Source organism: Salmo salar, chromosome ssa03 (assembly GCF_905237065.1).
Source record: "Salmo salar chromosome ssa03, Ssal_v3.1, whole genome shotgun sequence".
Classification (NCBI taxonomy): domain Eukaryota; kingdom Metazoa; phylum Chordata; class Actinopteri; order Salmoniformes; family Salmonidae; genus Salmo; species Salmo salar.
In genome coordinates, this window is record NC_059444.1 from 60,366,011 (window position 1) to 60,393,302 (window position 27,292).

A 27,292-nucleotide genomic window follows, 5' to 3' on the forward strand; every position below is an offset into this window, starting at 1 on the left:
AACAATTAAAATGATTATATACCACATGCATTTTATGGAAGAACTAGACAGAGCTGTGTTCCAATGGGTCACCTTTAATATACTCAGTCACACCGTTCTGAAAATATATCACGACACATCTCTACAGAGGCACGTTCAGTTCACATCGCATTAGGTCAAACAAATTGTGTTGACATGACAACACAAATAGTACGGACAGATACAGCTTGCAAGAAATAGCCGGTCACAATGGAGCTGGTCTAGCTAGTAACGTTCAGATAAATAATGCTGCATTCAATGGTACCTTTGCCATTCTGGGCACCGTCCTGTTTGGGACAGAGGATGAGCTTTCACTGTATTTACAGCCCAATGTGATTGGTCAGGGAGATACCTTACGGTTTAAAACGCAACCGTTTCATGGGCATTTACAGTACATCAAAAATGCTAATACTTTCTATTACATTTATTTACTCGGCTGTTAAAACATCTATACATAAATAAAGTTAGAATCTATAACTGTAAAACTGTAGCAAGTATTATTGCACTACGGCTCACCCCCGATAAAAAGCGTATGATTTTAATATGGCACCAACACACTCAAGAAAGAGAACTGCACAGCTAACACAGGAAGTCTGTGATACACAGACACATGCTTGGTTTACGGAGAGAGATGATAGTGGGAGATACAGTCTCATCGACGTACTTCACTGTAGGCATAGGTGTAGTATAGAAGCTGTTGTAGTAGTACTAGTAGTAATAACAGTAGTATTTGCAGTAAATGGGAAGACAATCATCTGTATCCCTACTGGTAATCTTGGGAAGAGAATTGCTTTAACTGCACTCACACACTATAGGGTTAAGGGTCAACTAATGAATGAGCCTCTTTTCTCATTCTCTGCAGCTTGCTTGATCTCTCTAGCAGACTCAGACACATCTGAGTGCGCATTCACAGTTTTGCAGGCCTTGCTATTATTAACGGGGTTGCAGCATGTTTGATCAGCTTACTGATTTAAAAAAACTGAAACTGTATTAATTTAAAAAATGGTTGTCCTTATTACTGTTGTATAGACACATCTATAATAATATCAGTCTTCATTGTTGTTCTCCCACCACTTAGGGCTGACAGAACACAGTAAAGGTGAGGGTGGAGGTTAGGGTGCGGTAACTGGGGGGGGGGGGTGTCCATGGCCTGGTTTCTGTGGTTACATGGACATGTGTTCGGGGAGAACGTAGGAGATGTCGTCCCAAGGGTGACGGTACAGACCCTGTTTCAGCCTCTTCTGATCCAGGTAGTGTCCTGAGGGAGAAGTAGAAGCGTAGGTAAGGTTCCAATTTTAGCAATATTATATTGCGTATCCTCCGCTCCTTACATCACAGCCCCTTTCCCCATTACCATTTCTAGGGGTCAAACTCATCAGGGTCATGACCCATGACCCCCAACTCACCGATGAAACCCATGCTCCGCCCCAGGACAAAGATTCCATTCAGCGCTCCGATCTCCACAAACTCATCAGCCTCGTCCCTGAGGGGGAAGACAAACACCAGGGGGCAATGGTGAGTTGATGTAACACTGAATGTAGGCTAAGGCCAACAAAAGGACAGCCGGATGACCCAGACAGTAGTATAGTTGCATTGTACAGAATGTCATTGACTGGAGTTAAATAGCATAGGATTTACCGTGTAAATCCACCACAGTTCCTGAGCAGGTCCACAAAGGCTACTCCGATGAAACCGTCCACATTCAGAATCAGGTTGGGTTTCTGAAACCGCAGCAGAGAGGAGAAGACATGGTTTAGAACAGATGATCCCAGTGGGGTGATCCAGGGTGCAGGAGAGGACGACAGGGTTAGTACCTTGGCGGTGGTGATCTTCTCTACATCCATGGCGTAGTCCAACAGCTGGGTGGAGGGGAAGGTCTTCTTCACAAAGTCCTTCAGGATCTGCACCCGCATGTCTGGGTTGTTGATCTGAAGCGCGCACACACACACACACACACACACACACACACACAGTAAAAAAATATGAAAGACACATGGCATCCAAACAGAGACACAGGGACGGTGCTCACCGACTTGACCCTGTGTCCGATGCCCATAATCAGGTTGCCCTCCTTCTTCATCTTATTGACAAACTCCATGGGCAACATGCCGCTGTCAAACGCCTTGCTGAACTGCTTGGCTGCAGCGTCCAGGGCCCCTCCGAACCGGTCCCCCTGGAAATCACACATACAGAAAGAAACACTCAAATAGAGACACACGTCGACTACCAAAGCTCAATTAATTAATTAAACAAACAGAGGCATTATCTTCAGAAGAGGCTACTCTGCTGGTTTGAGTGGGCCTAAGTATGTCGAGGTTGACTTGACTATGTTCTTACGATGGTGAGCAGGCCAGAGGTGAGGCTAGAGATGAGGTCTTTGCCAGCACGGGCACAGACGATGGTGTTGTGGGCACCGGAGACGGCAGGACCATGGTCAGCAGTTACCATCAGACACATCTCAATGAACTTGGCAGCATAACTGGGCAGCCTTGGGGCAAGGAGGAGGGAGGACACAGAGACATAGAATTGTATTCAAATTTAATTATGATAGTGTATGTTTAATGTTTTATGTGAACAATGGCAGTATTATTATTATTAGACTGTTTCACGGTTTCATGTTTTGGGGGACAGAACTGTACCTCCTCTGGAACCAGAGCAGTCCCAGGGTTCCTCCCAGGCCCATCTCTGACTTGAACACCTCAGTGATGGGCATTCCAGCGTAGATGAGCTCCTGGCCCCTCTCATCACAGATACTGGTCATAAAGGAGGCTGGCTTACGGATCAGACCCAGCTCCTACAGCACAGAGGGATAGAGAGAGGGGGAGAGGGAGGGAGTCACCACACCCTCTCATTGCTCTCCATCTGTTTCAGTTTAACACAGTCTGATACGGTTCAGTGAAGTTTGCCTTATATGGAAGTCAATAACATTGTCCAGAGCCAATAAGAGATCCTGATTCACCGCTAACTCACAGGGGACATGAGCTAGCGTGGCACTGACTGGTTGTCATTACTCACCCGGGCCCAGGAGTAGTCCATTGGCACCGTGGGAGGGGGCACCTCCATAGCTGGAACGATGACTCCTTTGCCAACGAGGTCGTCATACACTGATCTGTACATGAGGATGGGAAACTTCAATTTCACAACAGTGCTTTTGTACATTCATTAAAACTGTCAATCTTATGTTGTGGCTTGGATGTATGTTTTTCTAAATCATATCAGTGTGTGATTTTCTGCACTGACTTGATGACATCTCCCAGCTCGTCAAAGCTCTTGGGTACGAAGGCTCCGGCCTCCTTCAGAGCCAGGTTCTTGGCCACGGCTGTCTCTGAGGCCTGGTTGGCACACGCTCCAGCATGACCAAACTGGACCTACAGGTGACAGACCGGGTCAGCATATCATAGGAGACAGTCACCAACCCCATAACCAGGGCCGATTTCAAGTTTTCATAACAATCGGTAAATCGGCATTTTTGGGCGCCGATTATGGACGATTACATTGCACTCCACGAGGAGACTGTGTGGCAGGCTGACTACCTGTTACGCGAGTGCAGCAAGGAGCAAGCTAGCATTAAACTTATCTTATATATAATTTTTTTTTTTTTAAATCACTAGTTAACTACACATAGTTGATGATATTACTAGTTTATCTAGCTTGTCCTGCATTGCATATAATCGATGCGGTGCCTGTTCATTTATCATCGAATCACAGCCTACTTCGCCAAACGGGTGATGATTTAACAAGCGCATTCGCGAAAAAAAGCACTGTCGTTGCACCAATGTGTACCTAACCATAAACATCAATGCCTTTCTTAAAATCAATACACAAGTATATATTTTTAATCCTGCATATTTGGTTAATATTGCCTGCTAACATGAATTTCTTTTAACTAGGGAAATTGTGTCACTTCTCTTGCGTTCTGTGCAAGCAGAGTCAGGGTATATGCAGCAGTTTGAGCTGCCTGGCTCGTTGCGAACTGTGTGAAAACCATTTCTTCCTGACAAAGACCGTAATTAATTTGCCAGAATTGTACATAATTATGACATAACATTGAAGGTTGTGCAATGTAACAGCAAGGAGGGATGCCATCCGTTAGATAAAATACGTAACGGTTCCGTATTTCACTGAAAGAATAAAAGTTTGGTTTTCGAAATGATAGTTTCCGGATTTGACCATATCAATGACCTAAGGCTCGTATTTCTGTGTGTTATTATATTATAATTAAGTCTATGATGTGATGTTTGATAGAGCAGTCTGACTGAGCGGTGGTCGGCAGCAGCAGACTCGTAAGAATTCATTCAAACAGCACTTTCCTGCATTTGCCAGCAGCTCTTCGCTGTGCTTCAAGCATTGCACTGTTTATGACTTCAAGCCTATCAACTCCTGAGATTAGGCTATAGTGCCTATAAGAACATTCAATAGTCAAAGGTATATGAAATACAAATCGTATAGAGAGAAATAGTCCTATAATAACTACAACCTAAAACTTCTTACCTGGGAATATTGAAGACTCATGTTAAAAGGAACCACCAGCTTTCATATGTTCTCATGTTCTGAGCAAGGAACTTAAACGTTAGCTTTTTTACATGGCAAATATTGCACTTTTACTTTCTTCTCCAACACTTTGTTTTTGCATTATTTAAACTAAATTGAACATGTTTCATTATTTATTTGAGACTAAATTGATTTTATTGATGTATTATATTAAGTTAAAATAAGTGTTCATTCAGTATTGTTGTAATTGTCATTATTACAAATAATATAAATAATAAATAAATAAAAAACGGCCGATTAATCGGTATCGGCGTTGAAAAATCATAATCGGTCGACCTCTAAACCAGACCCCTTCTTCCAGTATGCCTGCCCTGCAAGTCTCTGATATCAATCCAATGACTTTAACCCCTCCCCCCCAAACTCTTCCCATCACACTCACCTCTGAGGAGAACATGGTGGCACAGGTCCCGATGCACCAGCTCACCACAGGCTTGGTGATCCTGCCTGACTTGATGCCCTGGCAGATCGTATACTCCTCTGTGCCGCCAATCTAGAAGGGAGACCAACAGTGCTTTTAAATGGAAGTCCACACACACACACACACACACACACACACAGAGGTGAGTATCCAATCATGGAATTAGTCTGGTCATAAATGTCGATGTTAATTAGCTACGTTTGATGAAAATAAATTGATTGCGTTAAAAGGATAAGGTTTATTTTTCTATGGTTAGTTACTCAGTGGAGGGGGCTCATTAGCAGCAATGATGTGGACGTGTGTGTGTGTGTGTGTCTTTCAAAACCTCACCTCTCCCAGCATTACGATCATCTCTACCCCTGGGGTGTCCTGGTACCTCAGCACATGGTCTGTGTAGATTGAGCCTGGGTATCTAATGAAGAAATAAGCATTAATTATACACACACAGACATACATCAGTAATCTTATCCACCCCATTCACACACACACACAGCCACTCTTACCGGTCTCCTCCAATGGCCACTCCCTCGTAGACTCCGTCGGTGGTGCGGGAGATGATGTTGTTGAGCTCGTTGGACATGCCTCCAGAGCGGGACACGTAGGCCACACTGCCTGGACGGTACAGCTTAGAGGCCAGGATGTTATCCAGCATGCCCCCTGTGTTCCCGATCTTAAAACAGCCAGGCTTGATCCCTCCAACCTGGCCAAGCGCGCACACACACACACAGAGTTAGATATGATACTCTTCTCTACACCTTAAAAAAAAAGCAGGCCTCACATACTGTAAGTGAGTGGTGTAGAGTAGGAGGGCCCTACCGTTGCCGGGCCGATGATAGTGATACCCTTCTCGTCCGCCTTCTTAATGATCTTCCTGGTCTGGGCTTCAGGGATGCCCTCGGCTATGATGGCGATGGTGTGGATCTGAAGGGGTGAGGATATGAAGTATTACAGTCGGTCAGATCTACGGCTCGCTCACCATTAGATGACACCCTCTGGGTGGCATGGAGGCACTACCAACCTGCGGGTACTGCATGGTCTCCATGGTGCTGTCGAAGGCAGAGCGGAGCGAGGCGAAGCTGATGAGCACGTCCACCTCCGGGTGTTTCCTCATGGCGTCGCCCATGTTTTTATAGACAGGCAACAGGATCTCCTTATGGCCCCAGTAGAACTTCTGCTTGTGGTCCCCACTGGAACACACAGACAGTCACAACGTTGAGTCTCGAAAGATGAACCAGGCAAATAAGATAAGCACGTGTGAATGCACACACACACACACACACACACACACACACACGCGCTTGTTATTTTCAACACCTCTCTGTGGTCTCGGGGCACGACAGTTAAAGTGGTATAGAGGAAACAGTAAGTACAGAGACAGGAAGTAAAGAAAGAGACACCTACGTGAATGGGTAGACCATGGCAGACACAGAGGGCTCATCCCTGGAGCAGGTGTAGTCAAAGTCCAGCATGCCCTGCACGGCCCGAGTCTGCATGCCCCACACGATGGACTTGGTCTGCTTGCTGAAGAGGGTTGACGCCTTGACTGCAGGGACAGGAACACACAGGGGACAAGGAAAGGAGAGGGAGGGGAGGAAAGATGGAGGGGAAGGTTAACTACAAAATGCAAAGTCACTCAAACAATGAACAGAGGTTTGGCATGCACACACACTTACTCAGAGGGAGAAAAATAGCTTGATCTCCTTATTACCGCACCAGGAGAGAAAGGGCTTTTAACTCACTACAGAGAGGTACGAGCTTTAAAGAAGTCATATCCTGCTCTGCTAAGAGGTGTGATAGAGCAGGGCACACAACATCAACAGAAGACACATGGAAGGGCAAACAGTTATTAGACAGTGAAGGAACCAAACACTGACAGCCAGCCGCTGACTGAGACATCACAACCGACAGGAAACCACAGGGGTCAGTGAGACAGAAGCTGAAAGCGCAACCATACAAAACATGTTATATTTCTGGATGTCAGAAATTCCCCTCTAAGGACTACAAATGTGATCAGAAATGTAGTCGCCTATACGTCAATATTGTCCTAGTTGTTCCCATGGATGAAGCATTAGAACACCATAGAAATAAAAGCCACTTCTAGCACAGACACATGAGAGAGGAGAGGACAGGAGCACATGACCCAGCTCGAGGGCTTCACAGGGGGGCTAGGGGGAGAGCCATGTCCCAGGCCCACCCTAGTCAGTCTGTCTGACAGGGGAGTGTCCTACCTCCTGGACTGTCTGACGACGCCTGTCGCTCTGTGGTGCCACAACAATAAAAAAAATAAAAACAAATCAGAAACATTATAATCAATGTTATTACATTCAGAACGTGGGTAGATAACGCCCTCTAAAAGGGGAGGTTTTTCACAACAGATCCTGGGCTGTGAGACCCCTAATGGCCACCAGGGGGAGCTGGGAGACAAACTCCCATTTTATGAGAGAAGTGGCTCTCAAGGAAGCCTCTTGCTACCAGGGTTGGGGTCAATTCCATTTAAATTCTAGTCAATTCAGAAAATAAAAATGTGGAATTGGAATTTTCCTAATTAAAAAGCATATTTAGAGAATTTAAATATCAGTGTACTTCCTGAATTGACTGGAATTTAAATGGAATTGACCCCAACCCGTCTTGTAAAACTGCATTCCATTACTTTTACATAAATACCTGAGAAGCATCATTCTTACATTTCCCATGTGTGTGTGTGGTCTCATCGAGGAGCTCACCTGGAGGGGCCCCTGACTTGGCCTTCTTGGCAGCAGAGGCCCCGGGGCCAGCCTTGTTCTCAGAGAAGGAGGCTGTCCTGCTGGAGGCTGGGGTCTGGAGAGGACAGAGGAGAGAGGGAAGACAGGAGAACAAGTGTTACATTCTGTTGAAGAGCTAATCAGGTTAACACCAGCCCTGATGCACACATGCCATCCTAGAACAGCCTTGATTTGAATGACTTGCCTAAAAAAACAGTCATGTTTTATTTGTGACAGTGCCACATTACCTGCATAGAGAGAGAGTAGCACAGTGCAAGCTTTACAATGAAGCCTTGTGTGATGAAACTGCAGTGATGCCAGCTGCACAGTAGGGCCCTATGTACAAACTATGTCTATGGCACAGCGGACTCACGTGTTGAACTTGCTTTAAAAAACAATCTACATGCTGCCCCCACAGATTAAATTCATTCAAATTCATTAAAACGACATTGAGTTGAGCTGTGTTTAGAGTGAGATGGGTGCATTCCCCAGGAAGCCAAATCGACAATTTTGCGAACCTGTGCATGTGTATTTGCTGCTTTCATATTTTTGCCCTTTTGCCCAGACATCCTCCATCATCAAATGGATATAGGCCCCCTTCCCATAACACACGGATGACCACGGACGCATCTCTCTGAAAGCCCTGGTGCAGCACATTGCTAATGGAGCCCTGCAGGCTACAGCACAGGCCTAGTGTATTGTCTCCTGGCTGCCATTTAAAAACCACAGCAGCATACAAAGCCAGGCAATGCTCTACACACAAAGACGCACCTCAGATGACCTCACCGTGCCAGCACGGGAAACACGTCACCGCGAATCTCAGTGTTTGAAAAAAAAAATATTTAAAAAAAAAAAACTGTTTTTTAAAATGTTCACATTTCTGATTATGTGATCGGGTATAACTTATTAAAGCCCCCATGCAGTCTTATTTTTCTATCATCACTGTAGGTCTAATAAATCACTGTGTGTTTATATTTCATGAAAATAACTATCATTTGAAATGATTTATTTCCCTGAGCCTCCTTTTGCCATTGAAATGGTCTGTCTGATAGTGCGGGGGGCTGATACAAATGTTAATATATTTACATACACTAATTAGTAGATAGGATCATCTAGACTCTAGAGCCCACCCTGCTTACCCTTTCAAAGTAGGAGGATACATATGCAAATAAATGGTGACTGGTCATTGATCAGAATAATCCCATTATCCCACCTGAACAGGCTGAAATTCCAGGCATTTTTTTCTCTCAAATCTCTTACATTAAAAAGGCATTATCATCATGTTATTTTGAGCTCAGTGTGGAAATATCATAAAAAAACAGCAACATCACATTTTTGACTGCATTGAAAAGTGGTAGAATTGCCCTGTAACTAATTATAGGCCCAGTGTAACCTACCGATGAACTGGCACTGGAGTTGAGCAGGAAGTTGGCGGTGTGGGCGGCGACGGGAGGCTCTTTGGGTATTGGTCGGTGGCCCAGCGCCATGCCGACAATGGCAGTCATGTGAGTCTCTGTGCCGAAGACATGGATGGGGATGCCAGTAGTCTTACCTGTGGAAACATGGCACACACACACACACTGAATGTCTTCAGAAGGTCGAGTGTGTCAATCAAAGCTAAAAATAGCATTGGCCTGACCTTTTATCACAGAGGAAATTAGGAGAAATACAAGACCTTGAACATCTCTTGCAAAAGGAACTTTTATCTATTGTGGAGCTACTCACCCACTTCGCCCATGACCCTGAGGCCTTCCTGGTAGTTGGGGCCCCCCCGGCGGACAAAAATGGTGATCTCATGCTCCTTTATGGGGCCCTGGTAGTCCCTGATGGCCCTGACAATGCCCTGGAACAGAGACAAGAGAGGATCTCAGAGTAATCTAACCCTAGGGGAATCTAAATCACAATTGCTTCAGATATTGTGTTCAACTCAGCATTTTTATATCTACCTTAAATGTGGCTGCAACGTTAGTGAAGTTTGCGATGCTTCCTCCGATGATCAGGACTTTTCCGTCGGGGTGTTTCTCGCGGGTCATCAGGGACAGGATGGTCTTGGCGTAGTCATAGGTCTGCTGTTCGCTGGGCGCTCCTGAATACTCCCCGTAATTGGCCAGCTCGTCAACCCCACCCAGGTCACAGATGGTGTCACTGTGTAGAAGGGATCCCATTGGATAAAAACACACAAACACAGGGGTGCAGGGACAATACACACAATCACCTGAAGAAAACATCTACAGTATACTGTACATTCAGTATAGTAGTGCATTGTGAAAGTTTAATTATATCAACCAATTCTCTCTCGCCAAGTCTGTAAACACTTAAAACAAGCTATACAAACACTACTCCAATCCACAGAAGCATTCAGTCACAGTAGGTGTGTCTGAACGTTACGCCTCATGCCCCTGACAGACGGAAGTCTCCTCATTCCTCCAGACTCTCGTTAAGATCGCATCGTTAAAATGATCTCATTTAGCTCTCTGCTGAACAAGCGGCAGCGTCTGACCTCGGCTGCGCCATCAATCTGATTGTTCCATCACCAGCCGGTGCACTCTCCTAATGCTAAACCCAATTCCAACCGAGGTAGCGTAGCCTAGGAGACAGCCAGAAACTAAGCTAACAGGGCCATCAGCAACACCACAATGAAAGAACATGTTATCAGTAACATCGTTTGGCATGCTGAGGTGAAGACGCATGGCTGAGATTGAGACATTGTGATTGGTGACTCTACCTGTAGACGACGGAAGCCCCTCCTCCTGCCACCATGGTCCAGATTCTTCCACGGGGGTTGAGCAGGGTGAGTTTGAGACTGGCACCACTCTTGGCATCCAGGTCTGCAATATAGGCCTCCTGCAAGAGCCAAAGGGAAGGTTAGCTGAAGGTCCAGTGGTACTGGGAGTGCAGGGTTTCCTGAGGGCAGCAGTAATCAGGCCAGACATCAGTTTGAGCACCACTTCATTAGGCTGTAATAATCCACTCATGTTGTTTCCTTTTCAAACTCATTTTATCCTGGTTCAACGACAGAGGATAAACATCTCTGGTAGCCCAGGTCCACACTTTCAAATATCAGTATTTCTCCTCAGATTCTTTTTTTAGTATGTGCACAAAAACACAGGTCAAACATTTTAAATCTAGACTGGGCCATAGAAATGGGAGACAGATGACAGAATATCTAAGCGTAGAATAATAACGTCTAATGAGGTCACAACATCCCTGTTGTCATGTAGCCCTACACCCCAACGACCATCGCTACTGGGGTGTGCTATGATATCGCCACGGAGATATGGTACTAACTCAGTATGAGTCAAGGCTCAGAGTCACTCCCCTAGTCCCTTCCCTGATCAACATCTCTCTCCATAGCTGGGACAGCCAGAGGACACATAAAATAGTCATGTGTCATCAATAAACAGGAAGGAACTGAAACCTTTATCACTGTATGGGTGTGCATCTAGTCAGCAAAAAACTAACTAATGAGGAACCAGATATAGTATGTACATCTGGGATTTTTATGCAGATTACCTTAGAGGCTTATTTGAAAATATATGTAAAGTCTTTATCAGGGTTGGGGTCAATTCCATTTCAATTCCGGAAGTACACTGAAATTCAAATTCTCTGCCATGATTTTCAATGAGGAAAATGTTGAATTGGATTTACTTTTCGAATCGACCCCAACCCTGGTCTTTACATGATACATAATTACTTGTAAAGCGATTGTATAATATTTTATGACTTCCTTGGAACTGCCCATATCCTTCTAAGTAACAATATGGACATAGCAGCCTCTGGCTAGCAGTGAGGTGATTGTCCTCACCTCAGGGTAGGCCTCCCTGCCAAAGGGTGGAGGGAACTCGACGTCGCCCCACTTGGCCTTACAGAGGTAGTCAGCTGTGGCATCGATCTTAGCCGCCATGTCTAGCACAAACACGCCATCCTTCGTGACCACTGGGAGAAGGAAACGGAGAGAGAGACACGACATGGAAGGCACATAGTAGCATGTTAGCCCAGGGCATTGTAGGGTTAAATACAGAAGGCAAACAACCACATCCTCTTATTGATATTCACTTGGCTTCTTCCACTGTGATTGAATCAGAGAACTGCTCTCCATCTGTACCTCACCGCTTCCATCCTACCTAAGTGGATTGGTTCTGGGGTCAGCTATGGTTGGAAAGGGCACGGTTTTGTTTAGATAAACACTGACACTGTGTGTTCGTTTGTGTAGTTTCCACAGAAACCTGCTCGTCTCCAGCGGTGCCACTGTGGGGGTGATCTCTAAAATACAACACAGGGGAAATGAGAGAGGACCATGTCCACCCCCAGGGGGCGTCCTAACCTCCCTAGTCCCTACTCACTCTGCGGGAAGGGGAGATTGGAGAGGCAGGGGGTGTGGGGGAGACATCAAAGCAGGAGGGGAGGTCTCAGCAGCCCCAGTCCTCTCCCCTCCAAAGGAACAGCTGCCACGGGGCATATAACCTGGTACTGATGACCAATTACACCCTGATAAACACACTGCAGTCATCAAACAGCAGGAACATGAATTATTCAACTAGTTCCCCCCTCAGAATTAGAATGTTGTAATGAACTTCTGCTCCTCTATACGTTTTCCTACAAGGAGATGTTTTTAGATTCCGTCAGATCTTTATTTTCCCCCCTCAAACTTCTTAATTCTATGACAAAATGACGAGGCTGTGAGTGTATGTCTGGATGAGGGAGTTGTTCAGAGCATCATGTTTAGGCTGTGGTAGGAGGTTGGTAGGAGTGTTGGATGTGGTAGGATTGTATGACAGGACCTACCCAGTGGGTTGATCTCAAGGTAGGTGAAGTATAGGTCTTGATACAGGTTGAACAGTCCAACGACGAAGCTGGCCAGAACCCTGCAGGAGGAAATAACCAGCCAACAAGTTCAACTGTTTTATAGCCACACCTTCAATCGTTTAACTTTCCCTAAAATACAGACAGCCCCTTTCTCTTCCTTATTATGTGCAGAGAAATAAATATGGTTCAGTGGAAGATCTGTCAACTGACTATTCATTCTAATTAATTTCCCTTAGTGATGGCACTTTCCACAGCACTAAATCCATAAAAACAAGAGCCAACACTAATAAGGAAGAAGTGAGGGAAAGAGGGAGGGGTGGAGGCAGTGTTGGAGGAGGAAGCGGCTTTCTTCCACTGCACCTGTAAATTAGCTGGTAAACCTCGCTGTAGGAAACATCTACATTACACCCTCCTGTCAAAACAGATGGGTGAAGGGCTGTGGTGAGGGCAGTATTTCCTCCTCTCTCCGTGCCTGCCTGTCTGTCAGCTGTGCAGGCAGCTCTGTGGCCTTGTGACCACATCAGTCTCCTGTCTGTCAGGAGGGCTACTCTAGCTGCCAGGAGAACACTGGCCTCAAGGAGTGAGGGGGGGGGGTCAGGCCACCGCTCCAGTCCTGGATCCAAAAGGAGAGAAGAGGGTGAGGGGGGTTGGTGAACAGTGCAGAGCCATCTTCCTCAATGTCAGCCAAGACCGTGGGGAGCCCAGCCAGGCCCTGCCTGTCTTCACAGAGAGCTGTTTCGAGCAAAGGGGGGGGGGGTCACTGTATCACACCCATCAAGATAAACGTCAGGCTCCAGGAACGTGCTCAGAATAAGGCTAAGGAGAAAGGAGGGGGTGATCGAAGAAAGGCGAGGGAGTATGTCATTTCTCTAATGGAACTCACCCCCCTCCTCCTTCTCCCTCCAGCATTATTAGAGTACCTCACCATCGCTTTCCCCTCTCTGTTTTGTAGTGGGTGTTGCCAGCCAGCTTTACGCAACAACAGGTTCTTTCTCTAACCCTCCACTTCTCTACCTCAGAAAGAAATGAGGTTCTCTCCCAGAAATATACCTTCCATTAATCTAGTATCCTGTTATTTCAGTGTGCAAAGTCTCTCTCTTACAAAGTAGAATTCTGTTTTTAAATGAACGCACTGTCTCGCGCCACTCACTCTTTTATGTCCGCAGCGACATGGGTCAGGAGCTGTTTCTTCACTGCGTCTTCGGTCAGCTTCTCGTCCACACCTACCAGAAGCTTACTGGCCTTGGCGTCCACATCCCCCACGTCTACCCCTCCTTCATGGTGGAACAACACGTAGTCTCCCTCCCGTGTGGCGTAGATACACACGTAGAACTCCTCTTCCTGAGGGATAGGGAGACACACGCAGGTCAGTTCTAGACAACCAGAGACGTGTACGTCATAGAAGCCATTTTGTTCAAGGGATAATTCACTCAAACTACCTTCAGAGTTTTTGTTCTGTACTTAAAAGTACTCAATCTTGAAAACTTTACTGCTGACATGCATCACTGTTTGGGATGGCATTAACAATGGACTAATGAACAAAATACTTAAGTATCATTTTTTTTGGTGAACTATTCCTTTAAAGCCATTCCTTGAGATTTGACATACTGTTTAGTGAAGGTGCAGTACCTCACACAACTCATGAATAAAATGAAAGTAAGTTGGAAAACATGTTCGGCTGCAGTCCTCTGAGAGGAAGCTAGACTAGAGAAATCGCATCACGTAGATAGTTTACCTGCTTGTGGGCTACGAACGGCTCGATGAGGAAGTTCTTCAGGATCCCCTTTGCTTTTCCCACCTGAGAAACACATACAGCACTTATTTAGAAGCTCACAAACAGACATTGTGTTGAGGAGAAATAGAGAACTTATGACGCAAAAAGGCTGCATTTAATTTGGCAAAACCATCATGATTTCCCACAGGAGACTACAATGCTATAATGACTATTCCTCTAAGCAGTTGAAGTGAGCCAGCTGTAGCGAGTCCGGAGGATCCTTCATAACGCAACAATGAACTTGTTTACAGGTACACCCTCAGGACTAAGAGGGAGAGAAGCAGAGAGAGAGAAAACAAGAGAGGGGGGGGCTATAAAAAGCAGTATGAATGAACACACCTCGAGGCCCCAAAGTGAACACAAAGTGGCCACAGAGCAGACACAAACTAAATAATCAGGCCACAGGGATAAGAAAGTGTCGTTGAATAAAGCCTGAAGAAAGGAGGCCCAAACTGACAGAGGATGACGTCCACACAGAGCAGCAGTCTAGTATAGTCCTAGGTGAATTCAACATGGAAATGAGAGCTCATTTAGCTGGCTGTCACACTGCCTGTGTTAAAAGGTGCCCAGGCATAAAACAACCAGGGACTCCCCGGGAGAGCAGTCAGCCGACAGAAAGAAAGGAGAAGGTTGACATTTCCGAGAGATGGGAAAAAAAGAGGGACGATGAAGGGAGAAAAGAGGCCATCTGATTAAAGACGGGCTGAGGCCAATTTAGATTGAAATGATCTCCATACTGTTCTCTCATTGCTCTCTAGAGAACGAGGGAGGAGACAGCGGAAGAGATGGACAAAAAGGTTGGAGGAATATATTGATTAAGAAGCTCAACAACAAAAAGTAGGAAGGTGAAACATGATTGAGGTTTTACACAAACTTTAAAAGTCGTGACCAAAAAGGGGTCAATTCAACTGATTTGATGCATAATAACCACTGACATTTTCACACCCATTTGCTTGGAAACGCATTAACTATTCTGGTCACACCCTATCACTGAGGGAAGCTATGGCGTCAAAGACTGGGGGAAATTGCCAGGCAGGGAGTCATCTCAACCTCTGGGAATAGTGATTTGGTAAGCTGAGGAGAAAGAATGATGGGTTGGGAGAGGAGAGCGAGAACAAAAAGTCGAGCTGACAGACTAAATTGTTCACAGTGACTGAAATCTACCCCACCTCTTCTCTCTAGTCTGGACAAAACCAGTCTCTCTCTCAGACACACACACAAACTCTAAATAATGTCCTTCACTTACATAAATAACTAACACATACTGTAGCCCTCAATCTGTAGTACAAAACCCAGCAACACCCTTCCCACAGACACACACACGATAATATGCGCACTATACAAACACACGTACACATGGATTCTGTGTTGTAGATATGTGGTGGTAGAGTAGGGGCCTGAGGGAACACACCTAATGCATTGTGAAATCTGTTGTGAATGTATTGTAATGTTTTTTTTAAATGGTAAACTGCCTTCATTTTGCTGGACCCCAGGAAGAGTAGCTCCTGCTAAGGGGGTCCCATAATAAATACAAATACACTAACTATCCCATATACAGCTACCCATAAACACATCTAAGCAATGAAAACACATGACATATTGTGAAACATGTTCTATAACTGTAACAACTTATCCAGATTCTAAATGAACAGCAAAAGCTGTTCAAGCCAGTCAGAGTAAAATGATTCGTCCAGATAGACACCATCTTAAAACCTGCCAATTCATTTATTTCTTATTTATTGTCTCCAGCAGCGACTGACGTTTTCGTCTAAAATGTCTGGCCAGTGATCTATCCAACACACACACACTCCCTCTCTTAGCCCATGGTTTATGAAGCACACAAACATCTAAGTGGCACACAGAGTGATGGACCTACTGTAGCGTGCTCGGCTTACACGGAAACCTGTTTACTCACAGGCAGGACTCTCTGTTTCGGCTGACTGGCCTGATTGACAAGCACCTGACCGAGAGCCGATTAGCAATCTGTACAGCTCTGGAGGCAGAGTTAAACATGCATCAAAACAAAAACACACTTAACTTGGATGGGTAGTACTAGTGGGCATGGGAAAGAGGGGATGAAGAGAGAAATAAGAGGAGAGAGAGGGCTGAGTGGAACCAAATGTTCTGCAGGAGACAGAGTGAACCGTGAGCAGAGTGAAAGAGTTCACTACAGTGCAGACTGAAGAGCCTAGCAGGAATGGGCCTGAACCTAGCTGTAGGTACTGTATTTAGGAGGATCCACTTCAGGATGACTTGGTGTGTGTGTGTGTGTGGGTGTTACGCCATTACTTACCACGGTCTCTCTCATAAGGCGGGTCTTCAGCCACTCTTGGACACCTTTCAGGTCCAGGTTGACACCTACCAGTCCCAGCTTCCCCCGCCGCTTGATCAGCTGGTCTGGCTTCACTACCAGCCGCTAGGGAACAGACAACACGGCCGAACTGTTAGCATCACAACACCAGGATAAGGACATAGGTGACTGTGATTTAGTGATCATCCTTAGACTAGACTACCCATGACAGGATAATGTAGTTAGCCTCACATTAACACATTGCTAATTTGCTGTTTATGATAACAGGCTAAATGCCGATGATGACATTTAGGTGTGGCACAAACGGGCGAGTTCACTTCAGGTACCATTACACATTTCAAATCGTCAGCATTTGAAGCCCATCTTGATGAGAGATACATCTGTAGATCAGGAGATAGGTTTCTGGGTCGTCCCTCAAATCAAAGTTTGTTGGTAGGGTACACAGATTTGCAATGTCGCAGGTGCAGCGAAAAAGATTGTGTTTCTAGCTCCAGCAGTGCAGTAATACACACACACACACACACACACACACACAATGCAAAAAAGTAAAAAAGAAATATCAGAACGAGTCTGGAATATTTTATATTTATTTAAATATATATATATTATTAGGGCATTCGGAAAGTATTGAGACCCCTTGACTTTTTCCACATTTTGTTACATTGCAGCCTCATTCTAAAAATGATTAAATAAAAACATTTCCTCAGTCTACACACAATACCCCATAATGAAAGTGAACACAGGTATTTTGACATTTTTCCAAATGTATAAAAAAACAAACAGAAATACCTTATTTACATAAGTATTCTGACCCTTTGCTATGAGACTCAAAATTTTGCTCAGGTGCATCCTGTTTCCATTGATCATCCTTGAGATGTTTCTAAAGCTTGATTGGAGTGCATCTGTGGTGAATTCCATTGACTGGACATGATTTGGAAAGGCACACATTGGTTTATATAAAAAGGTCCAACAGTTGACAGTGCATTTCAGAGAAAAAAACCAAGCCATGAGGTTGAAGGAATTGTCTGTAGAGCTCCGAGACAGGATTGTGTCAAGGCACAGATCTGGGGAAGGGTACTAAAAAATGTCTGCAGCATTGAAGGTCCCCAAGAACATAGTGGCCTCCATCATTCTTAAATGGAAGAAGTTTGGAACCACCAAGATTCTTCCTAGATATGGCCACCCGGCCAAACTGAGCAATGGGGGAGAAGAGCCTTGGTAAGGGAGGTGACCAAGAACCCGATGGTCACTCTGACAGACCTCCAGAGTTCCTGTGGAGATGGGAGAACCTTCCAGAAAGACAACCATCTCTACAGCACTCCACCAATCAGGTCTTTATGGTAGAGTGGCCAGACGGAAGCCACTCCTCAGTAAAAGGCACATGACAGCCCGCTTCGAGTTTACCAAAAGGTACCTAAAGGACTCAGACCATTAGAAACAAGATTCTTTGGTCTGATGACACCATGATTTCACTTTTTAGTCTGAATGCCAAGCGTCACGTCTGGAGGAAACCAGGCACCATCCCTACGGTAAAGCATGGTGGTGGCAGCATCATGCTGTGGGGATGTTTTTCAGCGGCAGGGACTGGGAGACTAGTCAGGATCGAGAGAAAGATGAACAGAGCAAAGTACAGAGAGATCCTTGATGAAAACCTGCTCCAGAGCGCTCAGGACTGGGGTGAAGGTTCACCTTCCAACAGGACAACGACCCTAAGCACACAGCCAAGACAACGCAGGAGTGGCTTCAGGACAAGTCTCTGAGTTCAGCCAGAGCCTGAACCCGATCGAACATCTCTGCAGAGACCTGAAAATAGCTTTGCAGCGACGCTCCCCATCCAACCTGGCAGAGCTTGAGAGGATCTGCAGAGATGAATGGGAGAAACTCCCCAAATACAGGTGTGCCAAGCTTGTAGCGTCATACCTAAGATTTGAGTTTGTAATCACTGCCAATGGTGCTTCAACAAAGTACTGAGTAAAAGGTCTGAATACTTGTGAAATGTGATATGTTTTTTTATTTTTAATACATTTGCAAACATTTCCAAAAACCTGTTTTCGCCTTGTCATTATGGGATGTTGTGTATAGATTGATAAGAGGGAAAAAAAAATGTAACCCATTTTAGAATAAGGCTGTAACGTAACAATATGGAAAAAGTCAAGCGGTCTGAATCCTTTACGAATGCACTGTATGTATGCATGTATAGATATTATACAGTACCAGTTAAATGTTTGGACACACCTACTCATCCCAGGGTTTTTCTTTATTTTTTACTATATTGTAGAATATAATAGTGAAGACATCAAAACTATGAAATATCACATATGGAATCATGGAGTAACCCCCCCAAAAAAGTGTTAAACAAATCAAAATATATTTAACATATTTGAGATTTTTGAAAGCAGCCAAGAGTGTGCAAAGCTGTCATCAAGGCAAAGGGTGGCTACTTTGAAGAATCTCACATATAAAATATATTTTTATTTGTTTAACACTTTTTTTGGTTACTACATTATTCCATGTGTTATTTCATAGTTTTGATGTCTTCACTATTATTCTACTATGTAGAAAATAGTAAAAATAAAGAAAAACCCTGGAATGAATAGGTGTGTCCAAACCTTTGACTGGTACTCTCTGTGTGTATGTATGTATGTATGTATGTATGTATGTATGTATGTATGTATGTATGTATGTATGTATGTATGTATGTATAAAACTAGGCAAATCAGTTAAGAACTAATTATTATTTACAATGACGGCCTACCCTGGCCAAGCCCTAACCCAGACAACGTTGGGCCAATTGTGTGCCGCCCTATGGGACTCCCAATCACGGCCTGTTGTGACACAGCCTGGAATCGAATCAGGGTCTGTAGTGACTCCTCTAGCATTGAGATGCAGTGCCTTAGACCGCTGCGCCACTCGGGAGCCCACTATATAGACAGTATATGAATCGAAAAGGTGTATACAGCAGTAGTTATATAGGATGAGCCTTGACTAGAATACAGTATATACATATGAAGTGGGTAAAACAATATGTAAACATTATTAAAGTGACCAGAGTTCAATCAATCTATGTACATATGGCAGCAGCCACTAAGGTGCAGGGTAGAGTACCGGGTGGTAGCCAGCTGGTAACAGTGACTAAGGTAGTGGTGACTGTTCAACAGTCTGTTGGCCTGGAGATAGACGCTGTTTATCAGTCTCTCGGTCCCTCCTTCCATTCCTCCATCCTCCCCCCTACCCCTGGCTGCTACCTCTCTTGGATCAATCACAGATGGAGAGAGAAGTGACTTATGAGACTCGAGCCATTATCATCTGGATGCTGCCAGTAAAACCAGGCAGAGAGGGCCCAGGGGGAAAGTTAATGGAATTTCCTAATCAATCCTGTCACGTGTATCTGGGCCTACACCTGCCTTCCTCTATCCTTCTCCTCCCTTCCATACCTCACTGCATCCAACTTGATAAAGCACTAAAACAGCCTTCCAGGTGAGAGTGAGTGAGTGAGTGAGTGAGTGAGTGAGTGAGTGAGTGAGTGAGTGAGTGAGTGAGTGAGTGAGTGAGTGAGAGATAGAGATTTTACCCTGGGAGATGAGTCATACTGTAATTATATTAGGAGTCTGGGAGAAAGAGGGGTCTGAGGTAATTATGACGGCTCTTAAAGAGAGTGTGTCTCTTCCCATTGTGGATGTCACTTTCTATTCCTCATGATACATTCCGATGACGATGCGGACGTTCATTCTCCTCTACATTGACTTTGCTTTGTTTACATTTTACAGACAGAAGAGTGGCTGGAGTGAAGATGGGCCTGCTAAGTGATTGTGTCCGCAAAAAATATGTTAGCATTTCACGCAGGCTGCAGTCAGGGAAGGTGGCTATTGTGATAGTTATGGAGTCAGATTTATGACTATGATGTGGCCAAACTGAATCTACTGACTGCAATGTAATGTAATCCTTGTTTTGAGCAAACATTTAACCTTGCGTGGATCAGTCATCATTATGAAGAAATAGTTGTCTCAAAAGACAGTCGTGCCATTGGTGATTGGTGATTGAATGACATAAGAGCAGCTGTTAAGATATAGGTACTAGATCGTTATTTGGTTGTAAAATGGGCCTTCGATGGGTCAATTATTCCTTACCTCAGTGAGTAGCCAGGGGTGGTCCTGCGCCAGCCGGTCAAAGTCGGTCTCGGTCGTCACGTTGGCATAGCGGAACCTGTTCTGGACAGCTGCAGACGTACAGATGTACTTATAGAGGAACTCCTTCCCCGTCTGCTCTGAGATGGCTTTGGCCGACATGGTAGATCAGAGAACAGTGGTCTGAGAGGAGAGAGAGAGAGAGAGACAGACAGGTCGAAAGAGAGATTAGGTAAACCCGTTTATAACCACAAGTGCATACCAGTACAGGGTGACTAGCTTAAGTATATAAGATATTCTAGTTATGTTCCCAAATATGACACAGAGAAGATAGGCCTACCTTTAACAACAGCCGCCTCTTACATGATAATGGTATATACTGAGCTATTCATTTACACACAAACTGCAGATCAGAGGTCTCTATCTATGTTGTAGGATCAACCCAGTCATCTCCCTTGTCCAGGCAGCCAGTGATGCTGAGGCTAAGTTGATTAGCCCAGGTCTAGGATCTGCACTCTAATGGAATAAAGGAACCTCATCTGGCTGCCTCTCAAACAAAATCAGGTGAACCCTGAGACAGACACAGAGCTTTAAAATCACCCGACAGCAAAGAGAGGGGGCCTGGAGTTAGTGTAGAGGACAATAACCAGACACACACACACACACACACACGACTAAACAACCTTCAGAGAGGCTGATGCATTGCTGTCTCAAACAAACACTGAGAAACAATCGCCCACACAGACACACCTTGAACCTACTGCTACTGAATAAAAAGGGTGTAGTCAGTGTTTGTAGAGCTAGGAATAAACAGTTGATAAAGGACATCACTCCTGAAGGAGAGGACGCTCCACTATGAACTACACATTATGAGACGTGCCAGTTTCAGACGTGCAGTCTCATACACAAACAAGATCAGCCTGATGACCCGATTGTCAGACTACTATGATGTCATGGTCACGTGTCTAAACCCTGTAACGGGTGAAGGTTCATCCTGGTATGACGTCGTGACCCGGAAATCCATACTAGGGATATTCCCAAGAGACTATCAAAGGCAGCTGTCTGTCAGCACACATGTATACAAATCATAAATGAGGGGGAAATTTGCACATTGAATTTAAGCAGAAATACCAAAACCCAACAGGATGTGTAAATGGAATTTTGTTTTCCTTTCATGGCAAAGACAAGGGTTGTGACTCTTCCTGGCATCCTCCTGCTGGCTTAAATTAAGCCATATCCTAAATGGAACAAACTCAAGTTTCGAATGACTAGTCTACTGGGACCACGTCAGTCAGTCAACCTCAGTCAGTCAACCTTTAATCACTCACTATGTTGCCTCTGCAACAGAACATTCAATATATTTGGATTTGAAAATTAAATGTTCATTAATCATGAAGAAATCATTCTAGATATTATACAGAAGAATGTGGTACTTGGAAGTCCAGACTCACAGAACCAAACGTGACCAACCTCCAGCCTCCACCACACCACCTGCCCCCTCTTTATCCCCCAGCCCCCCTCTCTCTCCTTCTGCCAGCACAATGTTGCAATTCTTTTGTTATTGATCTGGCCTTGGTTTCCTGCTACACTCAGAGCGTTATCATTTATTTTACCACAGACCAGATGGATATCAATGATGAGAAATGTGTCCTATTACTGTGCTGATACAGACCCACTCAGTCACTAGTCTCTGTAATATCACTACTAAGAAATTGACAATAAAACAACAAGTTGCTCTTAAGTATTCTTGCAGTGATGGAGCACCCAGTCAACTTGCTCTCGGTGTCCTTCATCAGATAAAGAGCCCTGTGGCCTCCCGGGTGGTGCAGTGGTGTAATGCACTGCATCACAGTGTTTTTTAGATAAAAAGCCCTGGTAGCTACCAGAGAAGGCTTTGCTCTGGGCTGCTGCCCTGCTAGCCCTTGATACGATAAATGAATGGAGGTGGTGTTGGAGCATCTTCAGTATTGATCCCTCTTCTTCCTCAGTCACTATAGCTCTGGTCCGAGGCCAATATAACACAGGAGGGGAGGAGACAGACTCACTACAGTATATCTGTCTATTTCCCCTCTGCTAGCAGCTTGTCAGCGCTATGAAATATCCAGCACGGATAACATTGATCAAGAGTGGTTGAGGCGCAACGCTTGTAGACTGCTACATGAGACAAACAAACGCACACGAATGAAGGCCCACACACCAGAAAATATGCATATCACACACACTTATCAAAACCAGACACCTACAGCGGAAAGACAGGCTTCTTCTCATCAGAAAATCTGATAGTGCTTTTCACAGAAACAGAATTTGTCTTTCACAGCACTGAAGACAGAACGCAATTAACCTTAACCTGGCCTGGTCCCCTACACCTCCAGATGACCTTCCCTTATACTACAACAACACATCTGCACCTGGGTCTGACAGGTAGAAATTACAAAAATACCTCAGTGCTTCAAAAATGTAAAGAAGCATCTGTCTGCCTGCTAGAGAAGATATCTGTCGGGACAATGAACTTGGGAAAAGCAAGGAAGTGGTTTCAAAAAAGCAAGAGCTGTGTTTTGAGAGTGGACTAATAATGCATGATTTGTGTCAATTAAGATTCTCAAATAATCTTATTTCAAGTTTATTAAAATGCATGACCACTTGAACATTCTGATTTAAAAAGAAAACCTAAGGCAAAGGTAACTGAACTAAATGACTATCGCCCCGTAGCACTCACTTCTGTCATCATGAAGTGCTTAGAGAGACTAGTCAAGGATCATATCACCTCCACCCTACCTGTCACCCTAGACCCACTTCAATTTGCGTACCGCCCAAATAGGTCCACAGATGATGCAATCGCCATCACACTGCCCTATCCCACCTGGACAAAAGGAATACCTATGTAAGAATGCTGTTCATTGACTATAGCTCAGCATTCAACACATAGCAGCCTCCAAGCTCATCATTAAGCTTGAGGCCTTGGGTCTGAACCCCGCCCTGTGCAATTGGGTCCTGGACTTCCTGACGGGCCACCCCCAGGTGGTGATGGTAGGAAACAACATCTCCACTTCACTGATCCTCAACACTGGGGCCCCACAAGGGTGCGTGCTCAGCCCCCTCCTGTACTCCCTGTTCACCCACGACTGAGTGGCCATGCACGACTCCAACTCAATCATCAAGTTTGCAGACGACACAACAGTAGTAGGCTTGATTACCAACAATGACAAGACAGCCTATAGGGAGGAGGTGAGGGCACTCGGAGTGTGGTGTCAGGAGAACAACCTCTCACTCAACATCAACAAAACAAAAGGAGATGATCATGAACTTCAGGAAACAGAGGGAGTACCCCCCTATCCACAGACATGACAAATCAAATAAAAAAGTTTGTTTGTCACGTGTGCCGAATACAACAGGTGTAGACCTTACAGAGAAATGCTTACTTACAGGCTCTAACCAATACTGCAAAAAAGGTATTAGGTGAACAACAGGTAAGTAAAGAAATAAAAACAACAGTAAAAAGACAGTGAAAAACAGTAGCGGGGCTATAAAAGTAGCGAGGCTACATACAGACACCCGTTAGTCAGGCTGATTGAGATAGTATGTAAATGTAGATATGGTTAAAGTGACTATGCATATATGATGAACAGAGAGTAGCAGTAGCGTAGAGGGGTTGGCAGGTGGTGAGATACAACGCAGATAGCCCGGTTAGCCAATGTGCGAGAGCACTGGTTGGTCGGCCCAATTGAGGTAGTATGTACATGAATGTATAGTTAAAGTGACTGTGCATATATGATTAACAGAGAGTAGCAGCAGTGTAAAAGAAGGGGGGGGAAAAAAAAATAAAATAAAATCACACAACGCAAATAGTCCGGGTAGCCATTTGATTACCTGTTCAGGAGTTTTATGGCTTGGGGGTAAAAACTGTTGAGACGCCTTTTTGTCCTAGACTTGGGACTCCGGTACCACTTGCCATGCGGTAGTAGAGAGAACAGTCTATGACTGGGGTCTGACCATTTTTAGGGCCTTCCTCTGACACCGCCTGGTGTAGAGGTCCTGGATGGCAGGCAGCTTAGGCCCAGTGATGTACTGGGCTGTACGCACTACCCTCTGTAGTGCCTTGCAGTTGGAGGCGGAGCAATTGCCGTCCCAGGCAGTGATGCAACCAGTCAGGATGCTCTCGATGTTGCAGCTGTAGAACCTTTTGAGGGTCTCAGGACCCATGCCAAATCTTTTTAGTTTCCTGAGGGGGAATAGGCTTTGTTGTGCCCTCTTCACGACTGTCTTGGTGTGTTTGGACCATTCTAGTTTGTTGGTGATGTGGACACCAAGGAATTTGAAGCTCTCAACCTGCTCCACTACAGCCCTGTTGATGAGAATGGGGGCGTACTCGTTCCGCCTTTTCCTGTAGTCCACAATCCTTTCCTTAGTCTTGGTTGCGTTGTGGGATAGGTTGTTATTCTGGCACCACCCGGCCAGGTCTCTGACCTCCCTATAGGCTGTCTCGTCGTTGTCGGTGATCAGGCCTACCACTGTTGTGTCGTCTGCAAACTTAATGATGGTGTTGGAGTAGTGCCTGGTCATGCAGTCGTGGGTGAACAGGGAGTACAGGAGGGGACTGAGCACGCACCAATGGGGGGCTCCAGTGTTGAGGATTAGCGTGGCAGATGTGTTGCTACCTACCCTCACCATCTGGGGGCGGCCCGTCAGGAAGTCCAGGATCCAGTTGCAGAGGGAGGTGTTTAGTCCCAGGATCCTTAGCTTAGTGATGAGATTTGAGGGTACTATGGTGTTGAACGCTGAGCTGTAGTCAATGAATAGCATTCTCACATAAGTGTTCCTTTTGTTCAGGTGGGAAAGGGCAGTGTGGAGTGCAATAGAGATTGCATCATCTGTGGATCTGTTTGAGCGGCGTGGTGAAGAAGGTGCAACGGCGCCTCTTCGAATTCAGGAGGCTGAAGAAATGTGGTGTGTCACCTAAAACCCTCACAAACTTTTACAGATGCACAATTGAGAGCATCCTGTCAGGCTGCATCACCGCCTGATACGGCAACTGCACCGCCCATAACCGCAGGGCTCTCTAGAGGGTGGTGCGGTCTGCACAACGCATCACCGGGGGCAAACTACCTGCCCTCCAGGACACCTACAGAACCAAATTGTCACAGGAAGGCCAAAAAGATCATCAAGGACAACAACCACTCGAGCCACTGCCTGTTCACCCCGCTACCATCCAGAAGGCGAGGTCAGACTAGGTCCATCAAAGCTGGGACTGAGAGACTGAAAAATAGCTTGTATCGCAAGGCCATCAGACTGTTAATCAGCCATCACTAACACAGTGAGGCTGCTGCCTACATACAAACTTTAAATCATTGGCCACTTTAATAAAATGTATCACTAGTCACTTTAATAATGGGACTTTAATCATGTTTACATATCTTGCATTACTCATCTCATAGGTACATACTGTATTTTATACCATCTATTGCATCTTGCCTATGCCACTCGGTCATTGCTCATCCATATATATATATTCTTATTCCATTCCTTTACTTAGATTTGTGTGTATTAAGTAGTTGTTGTGGAACTGTTTAATTACTTGTTAGATATTGCTGCACTGTCGGAACTAGAAGCACAAGCATTTAACTACACTCGCAATAACATCTGCTGACCAAGTGTACGTGACCAATAACATTTGATTTGATTTAGTCAAAGACATGCCATAGACATGACTTGCCTAGTTAAATAAAGGTTAAATATAAATAAATGATTAATTCATTATGATTCACATTTTACCAGAATGAAATAGGTGAAAATGATTAAATGGCAATAAATAACTACATTAAGGGTAATACGGACATTTTCTAAACAAATAAACATGCTTTTATGGCATTAGACTAGCCACAGCCCATGAGGGGACACATTTTACAATAAACTATAGTAAGCTATGCCGTGGCCACAATCATTATTTCATAATGTCTTCATTCTTTATGAATTCAAGACTGGTACTGTTGATTGACCAGTTCAACTCGTCCTGTCTCTTTCTTTCCCTTACTCAGTAAACACACACACACACACACACACACACACACACACACACACACACACACACACACACACACACACACCTCTTTGTGTTAGATTTTTTTTTTACTGCGCATGTTACACTACTTTATGTAACTTTCAAGTCAGCTTTGAATTACTCCTTGCAATCTGTAAACAACGAAATAAATCTAGATATAGATGTATCTCACCTTTATATCTTGAGAGTTGTGGAAAAGATCTCCCAGATTTTGCGTTGAGAAGATTTGGTTCGTTTCGGATGTGAAACGATTTCAGCCGGCAATTCTAGGAAAGAAACAGTTTGGCCAAAGATACTGCTAACTGCTCCTTCTATCTGTGGTTTGGCTGTCGGCGTGGACCACTGACTACACTTCTGGGTTTTCCTCAGTTTTCTCTCCTCTTCCTATCTGACGATAGACTTGGCTGATATATTCCTGCTCTCCGATTGGGTCACACCACCCCATGGCTGTTGCTTCATAACGCTCACACCCATCTCTCGTTGAAAGAAACGAC

The 27,292-nt window shown here is 44.9% G+C and overlaps 1 protein-coding gene across 3 annotated transcripts; it reads right to left on the reverse strand.

Annotated features, from left to right (window-relative positions):
* Positions 1-54: 54 nt before the first annotated feature.
* On the reverse strand, positions 55-27,271 carry LOC106601015 (ATP-citrate synthase). Of its 3 annotated transcripts, XM_014192860.2 has the most exons (28): positions 26,971-27,271; positions 20,747-20,926; positions 16,602-16,724; positions 14,270-14,332; positions 13,685-13,875; positions 12,514-12,593; positions 11,534-11,664; positions 10,454-10,572; positions 9,675-9,873; positions 9,454-9,571; positions 9,126-9,280; positions 7,711-7,804; positions 7,216-7,245; positions 6,389-6,530; positions 6,006-6,174; positions 5,804-5,908; positions 5,491-5,687; positions 5,318-5,399; positions 4,949-5,059; positions 3,259-3,386; positions 3,034-3,127; positions 2,658-2,812; positions 2,356-2,506; positions 2,048-2,191; positions 1,833-1,946; positions 1,657-1,739; positions 1,425-1,501; positions 55-1,276 (listed from the first exon to the last, which is right to left on the reverse strand). In XM_014192860.2, the coding sequence occupies exons 2-28, from the start codon at positions 20,903-20,905 to the stop codon at positions 1,182-1,184; spliced, it is 3,309 nt and encodes a 1,102-aa protein (XP_014048335.2). In that variant the 5' UTR covers positions 20,906-20,926; positions 26,971-27,271; the 3' UTR covers positions 55-1,181. The 3 variants fall into 3 exon arrangements, with proteins under 3 accessions (XP_014048335.2, XP_014048336.2, XP_014048334.2); XM_014192861.2 differs by lacking the exon at positions 7,216-7,245; XM_014192859.2 differs by lacking the exon at positions 7,216-7,245 and having other exon boundaries at positions 7,672-7,804.
* Between the last annotated feature and the right edge of the window lie 21 nt (positions 27,272-27,292).

Excerpts from the sequence above, each read along its gene's own strand:
- LOC106601015 (XM_014192859.2), bottom strand. The coding sequence starts at position 20,905 with ATGTCGGCCAAAGCCATCTCAGAGCAGACGGGGAAGGAGTTCCTCTAT. Across the intron at positions 11,665-12,513 it reads CCTTGAGATCAACCCACTGG|TGGTCACGAAGGATGGCGTG; the intron begins GTAGGTCCTGTC and ends TCCTTCTCCCAG. Across the intron at positions 3,387-4,948 it reads CCACCATGTTCTCCTCAGAG|GTCCAGTTTGGTCATGCTGG; the intron begins GTGAGTGTGATG and ends TGTCACCTGTAG.